We start from the raw sequence: 24,867 nt of genomic DNA, 5'->3' as shown, positions 1-24,867 counted from the left end.
TTCCGTTTGGGAAATACGTTAAATGCACGTGGCACGTGGACATGGTAATGCTGAAGCAGAAAAGCAACGGAGTATACAAGAGTACAGACACATTCACTTGTACAGCAGACTGTACGCAGCACATATTGCTTCTTGGGCACAGTCTTGGTTCACACTGATGTGGTGAGGGATTTGCAGCAATTCCTGTGCGTTTCTCCCGCACCTCATCACAATCGTACTCTGTTTATGCGAACTGCTGCGGGTGTCAATGTTAGGTTAACGACACCCCAAAAACAGGTCGCTAAACACAATTGGCTGAATAAAATGTCATGGTGTGAACACCCATGTGATCCGATTCCAGTGAGGCAAAAAAAGAGAGCAAGCACCTTTTAATGTGGGCGCAATGTGATTTGAGCCATACAAAATGATTGGGCTCAAATCGCACTGCAAAGAAACACATGTGATTTGAACAGGAATGCAGTGCAACTTCTGTCTGAATCACATGCGGTTTCTCACAGCACATCAGTGTGAACCGAGACTAGGTCTCGGTTCACACTGATGCACTGCGGGAAATTCAGACAGGAAACGCACTGCATTCCTGTTTAAATCAGATGCGATTCTTCTCATGCAGTTTTCCGCACTACAGCAGTGCGAACCGAGACTAAATCTCGGTTCACACTCATGTGTTGCAAGAAACTGCATGTGATTTGGACAAGAATTGCACCGCAGGCGCATGCACTTTTTTTTTCCGAACTGGAATCGGATTGCATGGGTGTTCTTCTGAAGATCCCAAATTAACCCATGATGTAACCCTATTTGAGCACACAATTTAGATACATTATCAAGTACTGTACTAGCAAGATGATCTTGAAAAGAGGAGCTGTCAAAAAAAAAAAAAATATATATATATATATATATATATATAAGGCCTTCCAGAGTGTGCTGAAACCAAAGATCTGGCTGCTGCTGCCATTGTAATCTTTACCCAATTGCTCCAAAGCAAAGATTATTTCATTGAGAAAGACTGAATCTACAGAGCTATAACACATAGAAATCCTGATCCAGCTTTTAGCAGGGACACTATCTGCAGAATGAATTAAAAAAAAAAAAATCAATAAAGAAACCTTTCAAGCAACAGGAATGCGGGAGACCATATTATTTAATGGGACTCCAATCCTTCTATTGCCAGATTTGTCATGCCACATTTTGGCCATGTGCAGAGCTCTTAAGCCTGTGATAGAAGCTCCTTGTTCCAAAATATAAAATACTGGTGGGGTTATCCCCCCACCCATGACACCCATGATGGACTTTATGCCCATCACAAAGGAAAATCATCTCTTCTGCAACTTAAGAGATCTACCACCGGTTTTAGAAATATTCTAACCACCCTATATTACTTTGCCTGATTGGCTCCTGAAGTCAAAAACACCCAGGTTACCAGCTAAACTGCATTAGCAGCAACAATTCAGAAAGTAAGGGGCTCTTAAAAAAAAAAGTAAATTAACACATGGTCAGTGCCATCAGAATTCCTGCCTTCTTTTGCATCATGTTCATGATCCACAAGAATAGCTGTTTTGATCCTATATCGTCCACTCTAGATATATCCTTTTCGGTTGCTTAGGTCAAGAGAACACATGCTCTCTCTTTGTAATGAAGGTCTGAACTTGATTAACATTCTTTAAATAGTCTTCCTGTGAACGACTCCAGCTCACTCTCTTAACCAGGGAACTTGATATAGACATTTATTTTCCCTCCTATAATAGAAGTCTACACGCTAAAGAATATATACCTTATAGTCTCTTGACTATTATAATAAAGTTTCCTATCTATCTACACCAGAGACCAAAACATGTAAAGTTTTTTTATATAATCTGCACTTAATATAACTAGAGTTTCATTTCCCATTTTATAACAATTATTTCATAATCTGTTGATTTTTATAGTGTCAAAAAACCCGGGGGCAGGAGCTGCCTGGTGTGACTTTCATGTTTCCCCCACCTAGGACCTTCAGAGCATGTTGGCGCACTGAACTTTTGTGTCTAAAGACAACTCTTCTGATAAGGTTAAAATCTCTTTATTCAGTTTACTGTTTAACCACTAGATGGCACCAACTACCTTGCTACCAGCATTTCATTCTAAAGCTATCAAGACTGGGTTACATGTTATTTGCATATATTTCTGTTTTTGCTGCCCTAGCCTGACCTGGAACATTATTCCACTGTGCCCTAAATCAATCCATATAATACCTACACCAAATTACATAACCTTTTCCTCACTCAACAGCCGGTAGTTTGACACTCCCCATAAAGAGAAAGCAAATATTTTCTCAATATCACAAACTCAAAACCAAAAAAAAAAACAATTTTCATAATAGTAGTATACATATTATTAATAACAGATTTAATAAAATCATGGTTTTATAGTACAAACCCAATAGCAAAATCTCAAGGAGGCCCTATTGCATTTCATAGGTAAATTACCCCTAAGTATTAAGAATTATAGATAACACTGGCCATTTCATTTTTCTTAAAATTAAAATCCTCAACATTGTGTATACAGTTATTTCTACTTTCCCTAACCAGGACCAGACACACTTCTGCTCTTCCGTCACCTCCAGCCCTGAAAAGTTCAGACACCCTAATCTGATCCTCAGGGGGATTTCAACCTCCCTTTGGTTCCACAAGTTGATACTTCACCAGGGCCAGACTAGGAATAAGAATCAGTCCTGGAAATAATTTCATACCAGCCCAATAACATTATTATATCAGCACAACAGCATAATGTCACAGAGGCTGTGTGGACATGGTGAAGGAGATGTAATAGGCTGTGCGGACATGGCACAGGGGGTGATCATAGGCTGTGCGGACATGGTACAGGAGGTGATCATAGGCTGTGCAGACATGGTACAGGAGATGTCAGAGGCTGTGCGGACATGGTACAGGAGGTAGTCAGAGGCTGTGCAGACATGGTACAGGAGATGTCAGAGGCTGTGCGGACATGGTACAGGAGATGTCAGAGGCTGTGCGGACATGGTACAGGAGATGTCAGAGGCTGTGCGGACATGGTACAGGAGATGTCAGAGGCTGTGCGGACATGGTACAGGAGATGTCAGAGGCTGTGCGGACATGGTACAGGAGATGTCAGAGGCTGTGCGGACATGGTACAGGAGGTGGTCAGAGGCCGTGTGGACATGGTACAGAAGGTCATAGGCTGTGGACATGATACAGGAGGTGGTCATAGGAGATGTAATAGGCTGTGCGGACATGGTACAGGAGGTGGTCATAGGCTATGGACATTATACAGGAGGTGGTCACAGGAGATGTAATAGGCTATGCAGACATGGTACAGGAGGTGATCATAGGCTGTGCTTACATGGTACAGGAGATGTCAGAGGCTATGTGGACATGGTACAGGAGGTGGTCAGAGGCTGTGCGGACATGGTACAGGAGTTGGTCATAGGCTGTGGACATGATACAGGAGGTGGTCATAGGCTGTGCCGACATGGTACAGGAGGTGGTCATAGGCTGTGCAGATATGGTACAGGAGGTGGTCATAGGCTGTGCGGACATGGTACAGGAGGTGGTAATAGGCTGTGCAGACATGGTAAAGGAAGTGGTTATAGGCTGTGCAGACATGGTACAGGAGGTGGTCATAGGCAGTGTACATGAAGCAGGAGGTGGTCATAGGCTGTGTGGACATGATACAAGATGTGTAATACGCTGTAAGGACATGGTACAGGAGGTGTCAGAGGCTGTGCAGACATGGTACAAGAGATGGCAATAGGGTGTGTGGACATGGTACAGGAGGGTGGTCATAGGCTGTGGACATGGTACAGGAGGTGGTCATATGCTGTGTTGACATGGTACAGGAGGTGGTCATAGGCTGTGGACATAATACAGGAGTTGGTCATAGGCTGTGCGGACATGGTACAGGAGGTGGTCATAGGCTGTGCGGACATGGTACAGGAGATGTCATAGGCTGTGTGGACATGGTACAGGAGGTGGTCATAGGCTGTGCGGACATGGTACAGGAGGTGGTCATAGGCTGTGCGGACATGGTACAGGAGGAGGTCATAGGCTGTGCACACATGGTACAGGAGGTGGTCATAGGCTGTGCAGACATGGTACAGGAGGTGGTCATAGGCTGTGGACATGATACAGGAGATGTCAGAGGCTGTGCGGACATGGTACAAGAGATGATCATAGGCTGTGCAGACATGGTATAGAAGGTGGTCATAGGTTGTGCGGACATGGTACAGAAGGTGGTCATAGGCTGTGCGAACATCGTACAGGAGGTGTAATAGGCTGTGCGGACATGATACAGGCGGCTGCCCTCAAAGCGGCTCCAGGGCAGGCGGCCTTGCCGGCTTACCGGGAAATTTCCTGCTATCCCAGGTAGGCCAGTCCGGCCTTGTACTTCACTGGTTGCATTTTTGCCTTTTACGTACAAAAAACGAAAATGAATTGTTTAATTGCTTACATCTTGTATATGTGTGGTAAATTCCATACATCTTTGGAAATGAATTATAGCTTCTACCATTATTCCCAGGACTATTATAGTATAATAGATTACTTTTTGAATTCTCAAAACCTTTTTGACACTGCACCTATGCCTCTATCAGTCTTGGAAAATGGTCGGACCATGCCTCTCTTCATCTCACTATACGATGCGCTCCCAAAGCCTTTGAGGCATAATCAAATAACATAACTCCAGACTTAAAGCAGCAGTAAACCCAAAACCAAAAGATTAATATATTGCTGCTTACCATTCGTAAGATGTGGTGGCTGCATTAATTTTCTTTGTTAAATTTTTTCCCTGTTTCCCCTGGTGATCTGGCCAGTAACATACTGCCTAGATTAATATACCTCCACTCTGGATGAATGAGCACGGGAGCAGATTTGGACAGCAGCATTTTCAATCTGGGGGGGAGGGGAGATTTAGAAGTACTAGCAGATCTAAATACAGTGACAAATTGAAGCCAGACTCCAGCTAATGCTTTATAATCAGTTATAGCAAGCTTTTTTTTCCTTTTCGGATAAAGGTTTTACATAAATAAAACCTGATCATTTTAGGCACCCTGCTATTGTTAAATGGTCTTCCCTGTAGTGTATTAACACAGACAGGCTGTTCAGGTTGCTTCTTTATTCACTGCACATCAGCATGCAACTAACCTCAGCCACACCCAGCTCCCAGACATATACATAATTGTAACATTTTGCAGACAGCAACTTAACCCGTTGCTTACCATACTACATTCCCTCCTTTCTTTGAATAAAACATAACATGCACAACGTATTAATAAGATTAACAAAATGCATGGATGAACAACTAAAAATTTAAACTATAAACTCCTGACTATACACATAGTCCTTAAGGTAGGCCGGTGGATTTGTTGCTCGTTTTTCTCTTGGCCATTCCGATGTGGATGGTTGTGGATTGAAGTCTGGATCACTGGCAGTATCATCACTACTCTTTGCCTGTTCGCCATCTTCCGATACTTGACCTTCTGACTCAATAAATTTCTTCACAAATGAGGAATTACGCACTTTTGTGTGACCATCTAAATCCTCTAAAACCACTTGAGTACCTCTTTTCTCCTTTACAACATAAGGCTCAGGTTCAAAGGACGGAGCCAGTTTGTTAAACCGATCACTTTGAAGCAACACCTTATCACCCTGTTGAAGGCCACTAGGTTGACAATGGCGGCGGTGGTTTGCATACTGTTCAGCCCGGATCTTCCTTTCCTCATCAATATGCCGAAAAGGTTTCTGACTTGTAGGAGGACCCCCAATGTCTGGCAATTTTGTCCTGAATTTGCGACCACAAAGAAGTTCCGCAGGACTAACGCCAGTGACAGTATGCGGAGTTGTGCGATAAGCCAAAAGAAAACGCCACAGTTCCTTTTTCCAGTCTCTTCTCTCTAAATGAGCAATCCGCAAAGCTTTCAGCAAGGTTCGATTCTGGCGTTCCACTTCCCCGTTAGCCTGTGGCCAGTATGGAGTTGTACGATGATGTTCAATAGCATTTGATTTCAGATAATCCTGAAATTCCTGAGAAGTAAATTGGGCACCATTATCACTCACAATCCGTTTAGGCAACCCATGAGATGCAAAAATGCTCTCCAACCCCTCAATTACAGTTGATGATGTAGCTTTAGTGAGAACTACCACCTCTTGCCACCTTGAATAATAGTCCACAACAACTAAAAGATGGTGTCCAGATGGAATGTCGCACAGATCGATGGCTAAATCTTCCCATGGTCCCTCAGGTAGAACAGTGTGAGTTACTGGTTCTGGTTTAGGTTTGCTGCCCACCAACTGACATGCTCGACATGAAGAAACCAAACGTTCCACATCCTTGTCAATTCCTGGCCACCAGACTTTCTCACGTAATCTTTGTTTGGTGCGTACAATGCCTTGATGGCCCTCATGGGCTAAATGTAATGTACGTTTCCGTAAGTCTTTAGGCATCACAATACGATTGCCACGTAGAACTAGTTGTCCTGCAATACTCAGCTCTTGTTTGATTCTGTGATAGCTTGGGTCACAATCCACCCAAACCCCTTGTCTTACACATTTTCTCAACCGAGCAATTTCCGGATCCACAGATGACAATTCTTCAACCTCCCGCGGTGTCAATGCCTGAGGCATGGCGTTAGTAGCCACAAAACGAATGTACTCTTCTGCCAGGTTATGAACAGGTGCAGAAGACTGAGGCAATCTGGAAAGTGCATCTGCCGCATTAGTCGGTCCAGGTCTGTACCGCACTGTAAAGCGATATGGTAACAATCTGAGAACCCATCTCTCAATTCTGGCGGATGGTTTTGAGCGTGGCGAATATATCACTTCCAGAGGCTTGTGGTCTGTGATGATTTCAAAATCAAGGCCGTAAAGATAGGTGTGAAACCTTTCACATCCCCAAACAACAGCCAAAGCTTCTTTCTCAGTCTGAGAATAACGTCTCTCTACATCAGTGAGGGATCTGCTTGCATACTGAATAGGCCTGTAATCGCCTGTGCATTGTCTCTGAACCAAGATGGCGCCTAACCCCACAGGGCTAGCATCGACAATAACTTGGGTGCGTGCAGTAGGATTGAAATAAGCCAAAGTTGTGGCGCAAGTCAGCCGTCTCTTAAGTTCATCAAATGCACCTTGTTCCAAAAAGCCCCACTTCCAAGGGACTGCTTTGCGAGTCAACACTCTCAAGGGTTCACTGACAGTCGCCATATCTGGAATAAACTTGGCACAGTAATTCACTAGCCCAAGAAAACTGCGTACTTCTGCAGGGTTTTCAGGATTTCTGGCATCAGACACAGCTTTAATTTTACAGTCCTCCGGACCAATGCCCCTGTCAGATAGCACATGGCCCATAAAAGTCATTTTATTCATTTGAAATGTGCATTTCTTCTCATTTAATGTTACCCCTTTCTCCTTCAAGCGATTTAGCACTGCACGGAGACGTTCATCGTGCTCCTGTGTGTTTGTTCCCCACACAATTATATCATCAGAAATGTTATGCATGCCTTCACAACCATGTAGCACTTGCTGAATCACATGTTGATAGGCCTCCGGTGCGGACGATACGCCAAACATCAACCTCTTGTATCTAAAAAGACCTTTATGGCTTGCAAATGTAGTGATGACTCTAGATGCTGGGGTCAATTCAATCTGATGATAACCCCATTTCAAATCCAGTTTACTGAAGACACTTGCCCCATTCATTGCATGTAGAACATCTTCAATAGTGGGAATTGGATGTCTCTCTCTCTGCACAGCTTGGTTAGCACATCTCATGTCCACACAAATCCGAATATCTGTGCCCTTTGGTACAACAACTAACGGCGATACACACGGAGTGGGCCCTTCCACAGGTTCAATAATGTCAAGGTCTAGCAGCTCTGCCAGTTTGTGCTCAACAGGTGATCTCAGGCTATAAGGAAGTCTGCGTACTGGCTGTGCAATAGGCTTTACATGTGGATCAATGTGAAGCTCCAACTGAAAATCCTTTAATTTTCCAAACCCAGAGAAGCAATCTTTAAATTCCTCTTTCAATGCAGAAATAGCAGGAGACAGCATATTCACTCTTGCGCTGCCTACATCACGGCCAATCTGTAACACCCCTAGTGCCATTGCGGTTTGACGACCAAGCAGAGGCGACCCTGTGCCATCTACAACATAGAATTCGGTCTGCAATGGAGGACCAGTCTCATGTGTTTGAACAGAGGTATAAAATTTGCCTTTAAGTTGCAGTGGTGTACTGGAGCCATAAGTATAAATCTGTTTAGTGGTGTTACACAATTTAAGGTGATTTTCTCTGCCATTAAGACTGTGCCAAGAAGCCAAGTCCATAACATTGCATGTAGCTCCAGAGTCAATCAACACTGACACATCTGTATTTCCAATCTTAATGGTTAATGTCCCGGCTTGCAGAGAACACAGGGAGAATATAAATTCACAGTCAGGAGCACTCTCTTTATCCTCAGCTATAACATTTACTTGTGCAGATTGTCCTTTGGTTTTGTTATCTCTGGTTGTACTTCTACACACAGCTGCAAAATGACCTGTCTTACCACAAGCAAAGCACATTTTATTCTGTACCACAGTGCAGTCCTGACTTGTGTGTCCTGCCCTGCCACATTTATTGCAGGTGATATGTAAAGTCCTCTGTGGAAAACTCTCTTTCCTACTCCAGATATTCCTATTATTATAGGTAGGTTTGGAGACTGTATTGACAGATGCAGTGTTCTTGGTTTCAATATGCAGAGCCTGGAGCTCAGACAATTCAATGGCTCTTGCAATCTCCTGCAGACTAGTAAGTGTGAGACTAGGTTCTCTCAATAATCTCCTCCTGAGGTGCACAGATGTGCATTTCTCTATGACCTGATCTCTGATTATCTCCTCAGTTACAGTCCCAAAATCACAAGACTTTGCCAGATATTTCAGCCTAGTCACATAACTGTCTGTGGTTTCTCCCAGTTCTTGCACAGCCTGTCTAAACTTATATCTTTCATAGGGAATATTTTTCTTTGGCTCAAAGTACTCACTCAGTCTATTCATGGCTGTCTCATAGTCTGAATCTTCCCCTGTTGCTCCCAGGGTTTCAAAAATGTCCTGAACTTGAGGTCCAGCTAGATGCAGCAGCATGGCTCTCTTCTGAGCAGGTGCAGTCACTCCTGTGGCTATAACATAGAGCTGAAATCCCTTCTTCCACTTGTCCCAGCGCTGTGAGAGACTAGTGTGGTCTCCAGACACATCAAACGGTCCGATAGCCGGTAAATCCAGAAAGCTAGCCATCCTCGTCGCCAAAATGTAGTGTATTAACACAGACAGGCTGTTCAGGTTGCTTCTTTATTCACTGCACATCAGCATGCAACTAACCTTAGCCACACCCAGCTCCCAGACATATACATAATTGTAACATTTTGCAGACAGCAACTTAACCCGTTGCTTACCATACTACATTCCCCCCTCCAACTGCACGAGAGATTGTTCTGTTTAGAAACAACAGACAGGTTCATCAGATGAAAATAGAAGAAAGTAAGTCTAAAAGGAAACGAATACAGCCATTACATCTAAGAATTAGTGAGCTGTAATAAAACAAAAATTTGCTTTAAGGTTTATTGCTGCTTTAAAAAAACCAAAGTCACCTCTTTCCCTGAATCCACACAAAAAAAAATCGTATCCCAAATATACTCCTTCTGCCTATTTGATCCCATTCTCTAACAGTTAGAGACATGATGAAAACAATACATTACAAATTGGCCAGTAAATGCAGAAAACATCTAGTGAGCACCCTACACACCAGATCCCCACTACAATCCATTTCTATAACTGACAACACTAAAATCTATAAAGATCAAGGGATTTATTCTGAATTTCACAGCTAGTTTTCACACCTTGATAATATATCCCCCTCTACTACCCCAATTAGCATCAGAAAGGCAGATGTCACATTGCAAGCATGCATTGAAGAGACTGCATTACCTTCCACTTCCTATTGGTTATTAGGAGCCTATAATCTCAAAAATACCCAGAAAGATTCACTCTTAGCTTTACCCCCTATTAGCCCCAGTAATGTCCCATGCATGCATCCCCCTTCCACACAATTACTAGCAGCACACATCCTAAAAGTCCAAAGCCTTGGCGAATTGCATGCCTCCTCTCTTGCCTAAACTGATACATAGAAAACAGAGTGGATTTATTCCAGGCCACAAGGCCAAAGACAGTAACACTAAACTACTACACCTGCTCTCTTATATGCAATAACATAATTTGCAAGGTTGCCTTTTATACTTTGACACTAAAAAAGTATTCAATAGGGTTAACTGGAAATTCTTACATCTCTTCTTAGGACAGATCGGACTAAGTGATAGCCTTTTTACCAAAATCATGTCTCTATACTGTTCTACTATAGCTGCAGTTTTAGTCAATGGCTCGTGGTCTGAACTCTTTATCATCTCAAATAGCACAGGGAAGGGATGTCCCCTATCCCCTCTCCTTTTTGTTCTCAAAATCAAACATCAAGCCCAATTCATTAGACAGAACAGCTCCATTAAATGCATTCAAACCCAATCTTTTCACCATAAACTATAGCTCTATGCTGATGACCACTGCTTGTACATCCAACAACTCCACACTAGCCTACCTTCCCTGCTCTCTGAGTTCTGCATCTTAAATAATTTTAAAATCAATAAGTCCAAAACAGAAAGCCTAATTATCTCCTTTACACAAAACTCACTCTCCAGTTTTCAGAATTTATTTTATCCAATAGAAATCTAGCAGTAGTAGCTAACTGCTCACTTAACAGATTTATATTCGCTCAGCTGCAATCCTCTACTGGTTACGTTTATTAAGGATCTTGATTCCTAGCACCAATTAAATATCCCCTGGTTTGTGAGAATAAATACCCTCAAAACAGAAATACTCCCTAAACTCCTATACCTGTTTTTTCACTATCCCCATTACCATTACCCATAACCTTAAATTATTGTTGATCAGATTTATACGGCACAGTAGATATTCCAAAATACACTTTAGACTCCAGTTAGCACGTGTAGTTAGCTTGCTTGCCACTAGATGACTTTGTTCCCAAGATAGCCCCATAAAGGGAAAGTGGTAATTAGATGTTAGGCCCCTTTAAGAGAAAACCTCCTCTAGTGATGTAATGGGTGGAGTTAGTGCCCATATAAGTGCCAGGATTGGAGAGGTCTAGTGAGTTGGGGAATGGGAGCCAAACACCCCAGAGCTATCTAGATATGGTTAAATACTGTCCAAGAGCCCTTAACAGGGCTGCTGCCCTGGGTGAGATGGTTCAACACTCAGTAGGAGCTACTGTTGTCGCCCTGAATCTTTTACAGTTGTTTGTGGGCTGTGAGCAGAATGCAAAAGGCCTTTCAGGCCAGGCAAGGCAAGAATCCTCTGAAGTAATAGTACACCTGAAAGTGAGTGTGCCATCTGGGAGCATGCCTGGCTGGGCAGAGCTATGAAACAGACATTGAGAGAGACTGGTATACTAATAAGGGCACCTTGTTTAGACTCTGTGATGGGAGCTGAAGCTGGGCTTAGTATACTGTACATGGGGGAAGTGGTACTAACTCTGTGATGCTCCCAAGGAGAGGAGGTGAAAAGGTAAGATGACTTACAAATGATGTGATGGCCTTCTGCACCTATCTCTGAGAAGTTACAGTAAAGTGCAGAAAATATATTTCATATGTGGACATTTCTTTATTCTTTAATATTATGGCCTATGGCCGGGAATGCCGTGAGCAGGCCTATGACCAGGAGTTTGACACAATATGGTAAAGGGTTTTATCTACCAATAGGTGGGAAGCTCTCCTGTCCAAGAAGAAGTGGGGTGAAGAATTTCAGAGTTTGGCAACAACACACAGCCAGTCGTAGTCCCCTTTATACTCTTGAAGATCTAAGCTCTCCCTGACATTGAATTATATCCCACCTCTGCCCTACTTGCATACCTCTTTGACGGGTTCCTTTGCCCAACCCTAAAGCCGGCAAATCTTATAGAAAAATACTTTTCCCCCCTAATCTACATGCCCTACCATGGGTTCACTCTCAAAAATGTTCTTACTCACAAAGACAATCCCTCTCACGATAGCCACCTAGGCAAATACCACAAAAACCAGCTGGCCTTTTCACTACCTTTTGAACCTAGCCCTTTTACACCGATCTTTAAAAATGTAGCCATGCCCAGTGGACATGGAATGTCCCCACTAGGAAGGGTATTCATGTTCCCCATGGCTCCAAGCCATGTTTTTTACCCACCCCCGAACAGGATTATTTTAACCTCCGCCATCCTTAATCACCTCCACATTTGACTGCCTTACAGATTACCAATTGTCCCTTCTCTGCAAGTAATTCAAATACTTTGCTGGGACACATAGACACCTTACTGAGTATGAGGAGCAGTGTACCCTTTTGGAACTGCCATGCCTTTTAGGCTATCTACAAGATACTTCACGCTAATCTCAATGACCTCTTACTCACTTTCACAACTGCCTGAAACCTTGACACAGGCCGTGTCATCTCCACCAAGGATTGGCAAACAGGCTTTCTTTTTACAGAAAAATCTTTCACTTGAATTTTGAAGAAGAAAATCAATTATAAAATCTTTACCAGATGTATTCCCTGAATATATCTATTAAGGTATACAGCCTTAAATGCGAATACCACTCAATAAAGTGTCAAGCTGCTGCATATTTTAGCCTGTCATTGATTCTAACAGACTGCTGACAGCAGGGCTGGACATTACACCTGTCTCTGGGGCACCTAAAATGAACTGATGGGCATTGCCCAAAATGCTAGCATGCAAGAGGCCCAAAGCAAGCTGCATTTACTCATTAACAAAAGTCAATTACTTTAGCTTGCTCCATTTTCTTCCTTTTTAGCAGCCTGTGCAGGTGTTCCCATGGTCCAAATCCTTTCAACTTGTGAGCAGGTGATAGTGAAAGTTTAATAGACAGAAACAGTACAGGTAAATAGAGCACAATTAATATGAAAATCAACATTTGCATTTACCTGGGTTTCTGTAAAAATGGTGTAATCGTGCTATATATATCCTCACTGACAGTTCAGCCTATGAATAACAAGTACAATTGATGGCCGAATCTCAGCTAATATAGCGAATGCAAAGCTCTTATAAAGTGATCTTATTGTCTTCTTCAGTGTGGATTTTGCCATTTAAGTACACTTCAGGTAAGAGGACATTTAATAAAATACTTATTCTGTTCCCTGGCAAAAAAAAAGGTTACATAAACATAAGCCTTATAACTAGCTGGCATCTTTTCCATTCGGACTGGCAGAACAAACACTTCTCAAATTAAGTTTTGCATACACTCTCAAAGTCTGATTTACCAAGGCTGAAAGCTCCTCTGACAGGTTGTCAATCTTTGAAAATGTAGCAGAAATGCCTTACTGTGATTTACTAAAAAAACAACACCTTAGGCATGCATATAGAATGCACATACTGGACTCAGGCCCAGGCAGTCATGTACAGTATTTACTATAGCCGATCAGATACCCTTATGATCCCAACATTTTTATTTACAAAAGCAGATAAGCAGGGACTTTCAACTTGAATTATTTAACCTGTTTAATGTTTTAATGATTTCTATTAAACAACTGCATGACTACTGCTATAGTAGTGCAGGGAGGGCCTGGTAAAGGTCTGAAATGGGTTTTACTAAAACAGCCACTGTTTTATTGTGTATTGCTATTTGTACCGTATGTCCTTATCTTTTCTACTACGTCAATTTAAAAGGTAGCATCTGATAGCTGATCTAGACTTAGTTTACAATTGCATATTTTTACCACCTCCCAACCACTAAGTTGCAAGAAGCAGTCGTAGGGGGGATTCTTTGCATTCCAGTGTCGCAAAAATGATCCCCACATTCAACTGAATAGGGCCACGCTGCAACTGCCCCACAACCACATGCAATGCAAGTGGTTGTGGAAGGGTGGTGCTGGCTTTTAGGGGTTAAAACAGCTGGTAAACTGTGAGATGCACTGCCTGAGGTGGGTGCAGGTAGGATCCAAATCTAACATCCACTGCAAAGGTGGTCGCCTCTGGGAAACAATAACAAGTAAATTGGATGGCCACACACTCCGCTGGTATGTAATAACTTTATTGATCCATATAACAAACATATGTATAAACCCATAGCACGCAGAACAGGAATGTAGGTAGGAGAGATGTTAACGCGTTTCACGCCCCATAGCACTTATTCATAAAACAGCCAGTAAGGAGGTAACTGGTGTTTGTCAAATGCCTTTTGAAAACAGATCCATAACGGATCGCTCTTCAGAGGTTGACACTAGTGTAAATGAGCCCTTGGGTATTACTTTTGTTGTGCACTGACCCTTCTTCCCAAAAAAGCTTACATCCAAACTCCACTAGACCTCCACCACTATGCCCATAGGGGTAAATAAAGATAAAAGCTGTGAGCAGGCAAGATCTTTATTGCAGATGAACCATGCTATGTCTCTTCTGTAATAGGACAACCTAAGGTCAGCCATACATGATTTGAATCTCAGCCAGTTCCTACTGAACAATTTTCGAATCATTAGTGGGTAGGCTGAACGTGCTAAGTTGATCGATCAATCAATTTAAATACAACCAGCCTGCCGGATTCTCTTACGAATATCGCAAGTGGCTGCTATAACCGCTAGCATTAATCACTGTTTTCTCCTAGCTAGGACAGCTTCCGGGGGGGAGGGGGGGCAGGGGGGATTCTGGCATTAACGCTGTCTATGTTGATGGGGGAATCAAGCAAATTTCCTTCCTGTAACCTGTGGTTAGCTCTGTGTATGGCCGACCTTACCTGCCTGCTTGCAGTGTTCTTTCTATCTCACAGAAACAAACACTCTCTGCGATGCATTAACAGCATTATTTATAAGATTTAAGGCATTAAGCCAACAGTGTATCATAATTAAAGGAATAATCAGAGGAACCACAAAGTGTAAAACTGATAAAAAGCCCTTCTCATTTATTTAAACCAACTAACATAGTTAAAAAATCTGTAAAAACAGCACATACGTGAATTGTGGCTGGTTCCAAAAGAGAGGCTTCAAGGTTAACAAAACGTGATGACGTCACAAACCTAGACCCCATCCTACGTGTTTCGCTACAAATAGCATTTATGTTATGGAGTTCCTCTAGTTTTTCTTCTAATTATGATACACTGTTGAACCAGAAGGTGATCCGTGAGTCCTGGCCTGAAGTGGAGAATGTGGGTTGCTCTGTGGTGGAAACCTGGCCATATAACTAGTTAGTTTTGACTGCTTTGTAATGGGGGATCAAAGCGTTCATTTACTACAATGTCATGTGGCGACCCATCACAAACCAGTTCATGACCCAGTTTGAATCCTAAACTATAGTTTAGGAAATACTGGTGTGGAGGATCTCCATCAGCTACAGCTTTAAGATAAGGCCACGGAGAGGCACTGAAAGCAGAAAGGATGCTCAAACTAGTTAAGAATTACATTAATTTGGGCTGCTTCAAGCCTCTAATCGAATACTGTAATGGCAGGCAAGTGTCACTTTGCTTGTCATTTATAGCTGATTACACTCAACTTCTGCACCCTGCTATTGGAGTATATCATTTATGACTGAGTTGCTGCCACAGCTGTTGTCCCTGGAGGATACATGATCTATCTCCTGGTACTAATAGATCTTCCAGTCTTGTACCCCCTCTGCTACTGAGATATCTTCCTGTTTTCTACCCCCTCTTCTCTGTAGATATCTTCCAGTCCTGTACCTCCCCTGCTACTAAAATATCTTCTATTCTTGTACTTCCTCTGCTACTAAGATATTTTCCAGTCTTTTGTCCCCTCTGCTTCCAAGATACCTTCCATTCTCGTACCCCTCTGCCACTAAGATATGTCTTGTATCTCCACTGCTACTAAGTTGTCTTCCAGTCTTATATCCCCTCAGCTACTAAGATACCTTCCAGTCTTGTATCCCCTCTGCTACCAAGATATCGTCCAGTTTTCTACCCCCTCTGCTCTGTAGATATCTTCCAGTCTTGTACCCCTCTGCTACTAAGGTATATTCCATTCTTGTACCCCTCTGTTACTAACATATCTTCCATTCTTGTACCTCCTCTGCTACTAAGATATCTTTAGGTCTTGTGTAGTGCTACCACTGTAGGTGCCGCTGGAAAATTGCCCAGGTTCTTTTCCCAGTAGATTTCCCTACAGCCCAACATATATTCACAGTTTGGCTCAATAATAAATCCAGGGGGGGGTCTTTTTGTTCTTTGTTCTTTTTATTTTTGGAGTAACTAGGATTGGGTTGAGGTAATTGAGTAGGATACTCCAAAACAAAAATGAGAACTATGTATAGGTTGAGGTCAGTAGACTTCTTTCTGAAAAGCTGAAGCAGAAGTCTTTGCAATAACAAACAGTGGACTTGGCTTGTAGTAGGAGCAGTGAAAGGCAGGCTTCTTAGCACCAAGAACAGAGCCCCTTTACAAAAAACTGGATAGACTGAGCTCTTAAAGACACCAGCCGATGTCCCCTTTGGTCAAACACACAGCTGACTCTCTAGCACAAGAGGAGTGGCAGCAGCCCAAAAGTCTCTAAGTTTTTACACAGCTGTCTGTACTCACAAAATGTCCAGGGACAGTTGGTTGCCTCCTTCCAACTTCCAAGTGACACCTTTCTCCAGTGATACCAGACTAGAAATTGGTGCTGCAGAGCCTGCACGGGCACCCACCAACCCAGCAATTCCTGTCATCTTACTTCCAGTGGCATGTCCACTGTTACCAGTGGATACAGGAAATGAACCTCACTCTTTAACTATGGGCTGGTTGGCTGCCTTAAGCTATGATACATATACGGCTGTATGGCCTACACTAGACAGCAAACTACATGCTAGACTAAAGTTTACTGTATTTACTCTAACCTACAGTCCTCTTGTTACAAGCCCTGTTCTTTGGATATGCCATTCAATACACCACTAGAGAGAGACTTTAGACAAGGCATCAAGCAGTTAACAGTAACTTTACTGAAGAAAGGCAACACACAGGAACAGCTATTAGCAGGCAGTTTCATACATGAATTCCTGCACAAGGTGCTTTAGTGCCCATAAGGTATTCATAACTGAATAACAGCAGAGAGTCCTTAGTGTCCATTAGACGCAGAATCCATGACTGGTAAATAATCCACTGAGTTCATATAGTCCATGGCAGTAAGTCTAAGATTGGTAGTCACAGTAAGAGACCTCAAGCTCCCAGTCCCTCAGGGAGCCCTGAGTGACCCCCCCAGCTCTGGGGGGCTGGCAGCATAAGGGCTCTTTCACACGGGAGGTCCGATCATATCTGCCTGTCAGTTTTTTAGGCGGATCTGTTTGGATGCCCCATTCAGCCCTATGGAGCAGCGGATGTCAGCGGTGACATGTCCGCTGACACCCGCTGCCATCCGCATCCGATCTTGTCCGTGAAATCCAGACGGATGGAAACCCTATTTTCCATCCGTCCTGGGGATCGGATCGGATGGGATCGGATGAGAGCGGACAGGCGGTCCGCTCTCATCCAATTCCCCATAGAGAGCAGCGGGGGCTGTGACACCTCCCTCTCCGCACTGCAAGCAGCGACGGAGCTGTTATCCGCCGGCTCAGCGGGGATCGCGGATCGATCCCCGCTGAGCAGCACGGGTCCGCCTACGGAGGCGGACTGTGTGAAAGAGCCCTAATGGTCTATATCTTGTCGGTATTTTCAGCAGCTCTCTCTTGGGGCACTGAAGGGCCCCATTTTATGTGGTTCTGTGGAAAATTAGCAGGAAAATCTAGCCAATAATCCCTCAGATCCACCACACATCTACATTGTAACAGTTTCACAGAAAAGACAGCAGACTCAACCCAAATAACTGCAGAATATGAGTCAGCACAAAAAAACATTAACCCTTCTGTGGGCACATGTGTGAGAAATAAGCATCTGAGTATCTCACTGCCCATCGCATGTTTGTAGGCCAGGCCCTGGAGCACCAGGACAGTACAAACACCCACAAGTCACCACATTTTGGAATGCAAACACACTAAAGGTATTTTCAAAGAAACATGGTTAGTCCTATTATCACTGAACAGAAAGTGCTGGAGGCAGAGCAAAGGATGAACAAAAGAGTTTCTGTGGTTTCAGAAGTGCAGTTGTCCGCAGGGGATGGCTGGGACTAGTGTCTCAGAGGAATGTAGACAGAGGGATGTGCAGATGCGTTAGTTTTGGTGACAGGCAAGGACATGGTCAACAAACAGACCAGGGTTAGTATAGACGGCAGGCAGAGGCAAAACTGCACTGATGTTGCAGTGATCAGTAACAAGTTACTGGCTGCGCTGGCTATTATTGCACTCTACGGATGTGGCGGCAATAAGGGACATTGTTGCTGGCTGACCTGGCTCTAATGACACTTACACTGGTGTGGCTAGTGGTCAGTAACACTGTTGCTGGCTGCACTGGTCTGGTGACTCTAGTACTGGTGTGGCAGAGCTCATGAACACTGTTTATGGCTTACACCGGTCTGGTCAGAAACAATGTTACAGGATTCCACTGGTCTGAGGACACTGGGACAGGTGTGGGGACAATCAGCAATCAGGAAACATGTTGCTGGCTTACATTGGTCTGGTGACACTGACTGGTGTGATGGCAACACTGGGACTTGTATGGCAGGGATCAGGAACACCGTTGCTGGTTTATACTGGTCTGGCAACACTGACTGGTGTGATGATGATCAGGAACACTGTTGCTGGTTTATACTGGTCTGGCGACACTGGGACTAGTGTGGCAGGGATCAGGAACATTTGTTGCTGGTTTACACTGGACTGGTGACACTGGCCCTGGTGTGGCAGCACTCAGGAACAGTGTTGCTGCCTGCACTGGTCTTGTGACATTGTAAATGGTGTGGTGGCATTCAGGAACACTGTTAGTGGCTTACATTGGTCTAGTAACACTGAGACTGCTGTGGCAGCAATCAGCAACACTGTTCCTGACTGCAAAGGTCTGGCAACACTGAGACTGGGGGTGGTTGGGGTGCCAAATGTGGCACCAGAGGAGAGGAGGTGGTAGACAAGCAGAGCTTCCCCTTTTGGGTGGAGCTCCGCTTTGATCTGTCGGAGACACAACAAACACTGGATCAACAGCCAGGCAAATGTCATTTTTAGAAAGAAAGGGCACCAGTTGCTGCCACCAACACAGTAACTAAAAGCTATTTCAACTAATTAAAGTTAAAAAAAATGATGATGTGCTACCTCATAAAGTCTAAGGACTTGTTCACGCCATGTCCAGTGACCTACATTTTTCTGCACTGGATAAACACAGGTCACCTCAAGGGCACATAGAAAACAATGGTTTTCTATGTGCCTTGCTCACACCGCAATATATTAATACATAAAAAAATCATGCAAATGCACAATACTGCACATGAATTTTCAGTGCATTTTATGTGCACTATACTGTGACAGGACTCTACTTTACAACTCTGTATAAATACTGGTCTTCCTTGGCAGATTCCATTTTTTTTATGAGATCTTAGCTCCTTGCATCATGTCTTCCTTTTGGTGCCGTGTCAAGTAATGAGTCATAGAGAAAATCCCTTTCAGAATAAAGTGTGATGCATTCCAACAAACATGTTTGTTTTTTAATGAAATTGGTAGCAAATTCTAAAGTTACATTTTTCCAATAAACCAACTTTATGTAAAAGATTTTGGATATTTTAATTCTGACCAACTTTTCTCAAAAAGCAAGCATGATTAAGCAAGATTAAGAAATACATTTGTTGCTGACAGAGAAACCTTTTAAGTACCCCTGCCTCTAAGGCTCCATTCACACTAGAGCGACTTGTCAGGCGACTTGTCATCCTGACAAGTCGCGGTCCCTCGCGGTCCATTGACTGCTACAGGACCCATTCTAATAGGAGCGACACAAGTCGCTCCGACTTAGAAAAAGGGTCCTGTACTACTTCGGGGCGACATCGGGGCGACTTGCATAGACATTCATTATATGAAGTCCGTGCAGGTCGCGCCGAAGTTGCGGTGCACGGGACTTCACAAGTCGCCCCCGAAGTAGTACAGAGTCGTCCCGCTGCAGTGTGAATGGGCTCTTAATGCCATGAGGCTATGGTATAATCCAAATGTTTAAAGTGTTTCTAAACCCCCAACAGTAAAATCAGTCTGTATATGCAGTAAAGCATGCTTTTTATACTTACTGTGGAACCTAAGGGGTTAATCCTCTGCATTGTGTAAAACAGTTATTTGATCCTATATGCACGGATCCTCCCCTTCTTGAATTGTCCCCAAAACATGTCCAGATAAGACAGAGTTTGTAGAGTCAGACGGCATATGCTCAGTTTGGTGTGTATTGCTAATAAGTTTTTTTTTTTTTTTTGGGAGCGCGCATGTAATCAGCACAGGGTCAATCAGCACTGTCCAGACAACAGAGGGTCAGGGGACCTGCATCCTGATAGGACAGCCAGTGCAGTATGAAAACTCCTCCTACAAGCTTTATCCAAGCACTGATAGAAGTCACAAGACTTATATATACTGCTGATGAGAAAAGGTATTGAGCAGTTTATATTTACTAAAATAATTGCATTTCCATTTTCTGTGTACTGTGGGAGACCAGATATAGTGAATGCAGGCTCCTGGGTTTAGTAACACTTTAAAGCTGAAGTTTAACTTAAAAAAAAAAAAAAAAAACTTACAGTTAGTCACTTTACCTGTAATGAAGTATGTATCACGTTGCATAAGCTGGTGGATCGTGGGGAAATCTTCACTGCAGGGATGACCAGTCCACTTCTTGGCTCTGAACTTCAGTGAAAAAACTTTTCTCAGGGAAAGGAGGGGGACCATCTGTACTGCTGTTCTGCTTGAAGACCTAAAGCTGTTAACCACCGCAGTACCAGAAGTTCAGTGACAGCAAGAGGATAGGTATTCCCTGAAGATTTCTCCAAGATCCAACTGGCTGCGCAACGTAGGACATGCTTTATTACAGGTAAGTGATGTGACTAAAGTTGTAGGGAATTTTTTCCTTACTTGGACACGATATCTGCAGTTTGCTACAGAGATGTCCTGTGGTACGCTTGCAGAGGGATAAAGACAATTATGGCAAATTAGACTGCCTCACATTCACTTTATAGCCCTGCCTGAAAAAGCTATTTTATTATTTCATTATTGTTGTTCCTGAAAAAAAAAAAAAAATCATATTGGGCCACTCTGACACATTTAAATGGTTGAAAACCTCAGTCATGAAATCTAAACAAAGCACATATACTGTATCTGTAGTGTTTACTTGTCTATCTGTCCGAAGCTCTAAGTGTTGTTTCTCTCTGGTGCTTTGTCCCTCTATTAACAGCATTAGTCACGTCTAAGAAGTTTTACTGGACACATGAGAAAAATTTGTGATGGGGGAGGAGAGCTCAGCACACAGCTTATCTATTCAGTACACAGCCCTGTATCTTTCCTTGGGTCCTGTGCGGTGTGTGGAAGGGGACGTGTCCCTTTCCTCCAATCAGCTCTCATACACTGTAACTGCAGCTCTCCAACCCTTCCTTTTTGCTTCACAGATGAAGAAGCATTTTATCACATATTTGCACTTTTTAGGGATGAAGAGAAGAGAATACTGCAGATAAATAGGTAAAACGTATGTAGGAGGATTTCTTTCATCTCTGTGTATCATCTGAAGCTATTCACTTCATTTGTTATATGAAAGGGTTTACAACCACTTTAAAGCTATACTGTAGGCATGGCTATGTGCTGAATATTAATAAAATAATATTCCAATGCTTCCACATACCTGAGCAGTTCTCTATGTACATTGGGCATGGAACACTTCTTGTTTCTGGTTGTGCAGTTGAGTTTCCATCTGAACTCACCCATGGAAAGACTGTAAAACCTTTAAAAAAGAAGAAAATACATGTACATAGTTTTAGTAGCAAAAAGAATAGTTTGGTACAACACTGAATTATCAGAATCTAGGTTATGTATTAAAGGAGATGTACAGCCAAAGCTGGTTTGACTGTACTTCTCCTATGGATCACAGGAGTGCAGTTCGTTCTGCACTCCTGTGACCAGTTTTAGCAGAGAGCAGCCTGAAGTCCGCTCTCTGCTGGCATCACAGAAGTTGGACCAGGCACGGGGTCATCAAGACCACGGAGTCGGGATCTGCCAGGTGCCTGGACCGACACCCGGCTCAGCCTGTCCGCGAGCCGCTGATAGCCTGAGCTGGCCGCTCTCTGCGCCTACACAGCCCAGCACTTTAGTAAAACGAGGAGGGGGACGAGGAGAGAGCTGCTGACTGACAGCAGCTCTCTGCTTAAGGAGCTGTCAGAACCAAACGTGTTTGATCGATCGGTTCTCGGTTTAGAGGCAGCGGGGGACAGATGCACTATTGGACCGATGCTGCCTCCACCTAATCAAGAATAAATGGGGGGGGGGGGGAGAACCCCATACTTCTCTTTTAAAGTAGAACTATAGGCAAAACAAACCCCTGCTGTTTGTTTTTTTGCCATCTTTGTCTGACGGGGGGAATTTCTTTCACTTCCTGTCCCATAAGCCACAACTGGAAGTGGGAGGAAATCCCTCCAAAGTGAGAGAATCCGTGGTTGCCACAAGAACTACTGTAGTATCCCCATTGGAAGATATCCCTTCTATTACCTATTACTGTTCTAGGGACACCCCAAAATTTGAGATTTTTTTTTTACTTTCACTTTCGATGAAACCAGTGAACAAAACAAATAGAGAGGGGCAATTCTCTCTAATAAGGGCTTAATAAGGGCTTAAGAGCAAAAAAAAAAAAAAAAAACTAACAAGGGCTCTAATCTCTTTCCGCTGCATCAAAAACTGAAAAAAAAAAAAAGTTTTGCCTTTAATTATATTGCCTTTAGTTATATTTTATTTGTCCTGTCAACCCAAAATTCATGCAAGTCCTCTGCTTGCTAGAAGTGGCAGTGCAGCTATCACCAGTCACCACTCTGCTAAGACAAGGGTTGGGGCTTATTGGAACAAAGCTGTAGGGACATATTATCGATAGGACCTCATTACTTGTTTTAAATTATATACAACTGTTAACTTATGCTGGGAAGTCTGTCTCTACTACGAAAGTCAAGTGCAGCCACAGATGTCATACTCATATGAATGAAAATTTAGCATTCACTTCTTATGTATGGGAAGTTTGTCTCTACCCACTACTGCAGTGGTTTCCAAACTGTGGCCTGTGGGCTGGATGTGACCTTTTGAATGGCTTTATCTGGCCCTTGGGGCACTGTACCTATCATTGATACAAGATATTATTCCTGCTACTGGTACCAACAATGGGGCACTATTCCTCTTCCTGAAACTAACAATTAGGCAGTCTACTACATATACAGGGGCACTATTTCTTCCATTGACACCAATGATGCGGCACTATTGCTCCCACTTCCAGCAATGATGGTCACTATTCCTTCCACTGACACCAATGATGGGGCACTATTCCTCCCACAGACAACAATGATGGGGCACTATTCCTCCCACTGACACCAATGATGGGGCATTATTCCTCCCACTGACACCAATGATGGGGCACTATTCCTCCCACTATCACCAACGATGGGGCACTATTCCTCCCACTGACACCAACGATGGGGCACTATTCCTCCCACTGACACCAACGATGGGGCACTATTCCTCCCACTGACACCAATGATGGGCCACTATTCCTCCCATTGACACCAATGATGGGGCACTATTCCTCCCACTGACACCAATGATGGGGCACTATTCCTCCCACTGACACCAATGATGGGCACTATTCCTCCCACTGACACCAATGATGGGGCACTATTCCTTCCACTGACATCAATGATGGGGCACTATTCCTCCCACTGACACCAACGATCAGACACTATTCCTTCCACTGACACCAATGATGGGGCACTATTCCTTCCACTGACACCAATGATGGGCCACTATTCCTCCCATTGACACCAATGATGGGGCACTATTCCTCCCACTGACACCAATGATGGGGCACTATTCCTCCCACTGACACCAATGATGGGCACTATTCCTCCCACTGACACCAATGATGGGGCACTATTCCTTCCACTGACATCAATGATGGGGCACTATTCCTCCCACTGACACCAACGATCAGACACTATTCCTTCCACTGACACCAATGATGGGGCACTATTCCTTCCACTGACACCAAAGATGGGTCACTATTGTTCCCACTGACAGATATGTGAAGCAGATATCGTTCTTGCTTGCCATCACATTGCAGACACAGATAGGTAAAAAATGTAAAAAATGTTCCCGGTAGATAAGTGCTAAAATCTTGTTGCTTTCAGATGGGCAAAGGTACTACAACAAGTGACCCTTTTATGTTAAGAATTTGTAGCTTCCAAACACGTTTCTTAAGATATTCAATGAATCCTTTCCTGTCAAAGTACGTGGGAACAAAATTACCTACATGGAAGCCAAAACAGAGTGACTCATAGATCTGTGTTCCCATCAGATCACGTGAGTTTCTATTTTTGTGGCTGTGCAAGGTAGTGGGTTTGGCAGCTGCTCTGTGCATCAGTTTCTAAAAGTAACCTCGGTGATTACGCTAAGATCTTTTCTGTGATACACATAGGAAAGGGAATCTGTCACCATAACTTCTGTATAACTCGTATAATGCTAATACTATACAGGAAATATGTACCATTTGACTAATTCCTCATTTGCTGCATATTACAATCAGCCTAATAAATAATAATAAAGTTATTTGATAGCTTGGTAATCTCATGTTACTATAGTCATTTAAAATTCCCCAGCGTAGTTTATCAGGACCGCAGCCTGCCCAAACAGAAGGAATGTGGGACCGCTAACAATTGTTACTCAAACATTGTTTAGGGCTTGTGTGTG

General features: G+C 43.4%; 1 protein-coding gene across 1 annotated transcript in view; it reads right to left on the bottom strand.

Annotated features, from left to right (window-relative positions):
- The window catches only part of BTC (betacellulin), a 75,466-nt gene that overhangs the window by 19,912 nt on the left and 30,687 nt on the right, over positions 1–24,867 (bottom strand). The window contains exon 2 of the mRNA XM_082246013.1: positions 21,773–21,871. Within this exon, the coding sequence (XP_082102139.1) occupies positions 21,773–21,871 (99 nt within the window). The remainder of the gene's footprint in view (positions 1–21,772; positions 21,872–24,867) is intronic.

Source organism: Pelophylax lessonae, assembly GCF_965119305.1.
Source record: "Pelophylax lessonae genome assembly, chromosome: 1".
NCBI classification, from domain to species: domain Eukaryota; kingdom Metazoa; phylum Chordata; class Amphibia; order Anura; family Ranidae; genus Pelophylax; species Pelophylax lessonae.
The sequence above is the reverse complement of the archived record's forward strand: the minus strand, read 5'-3'. Positions and strand labels throughout refer to the sequence as shown.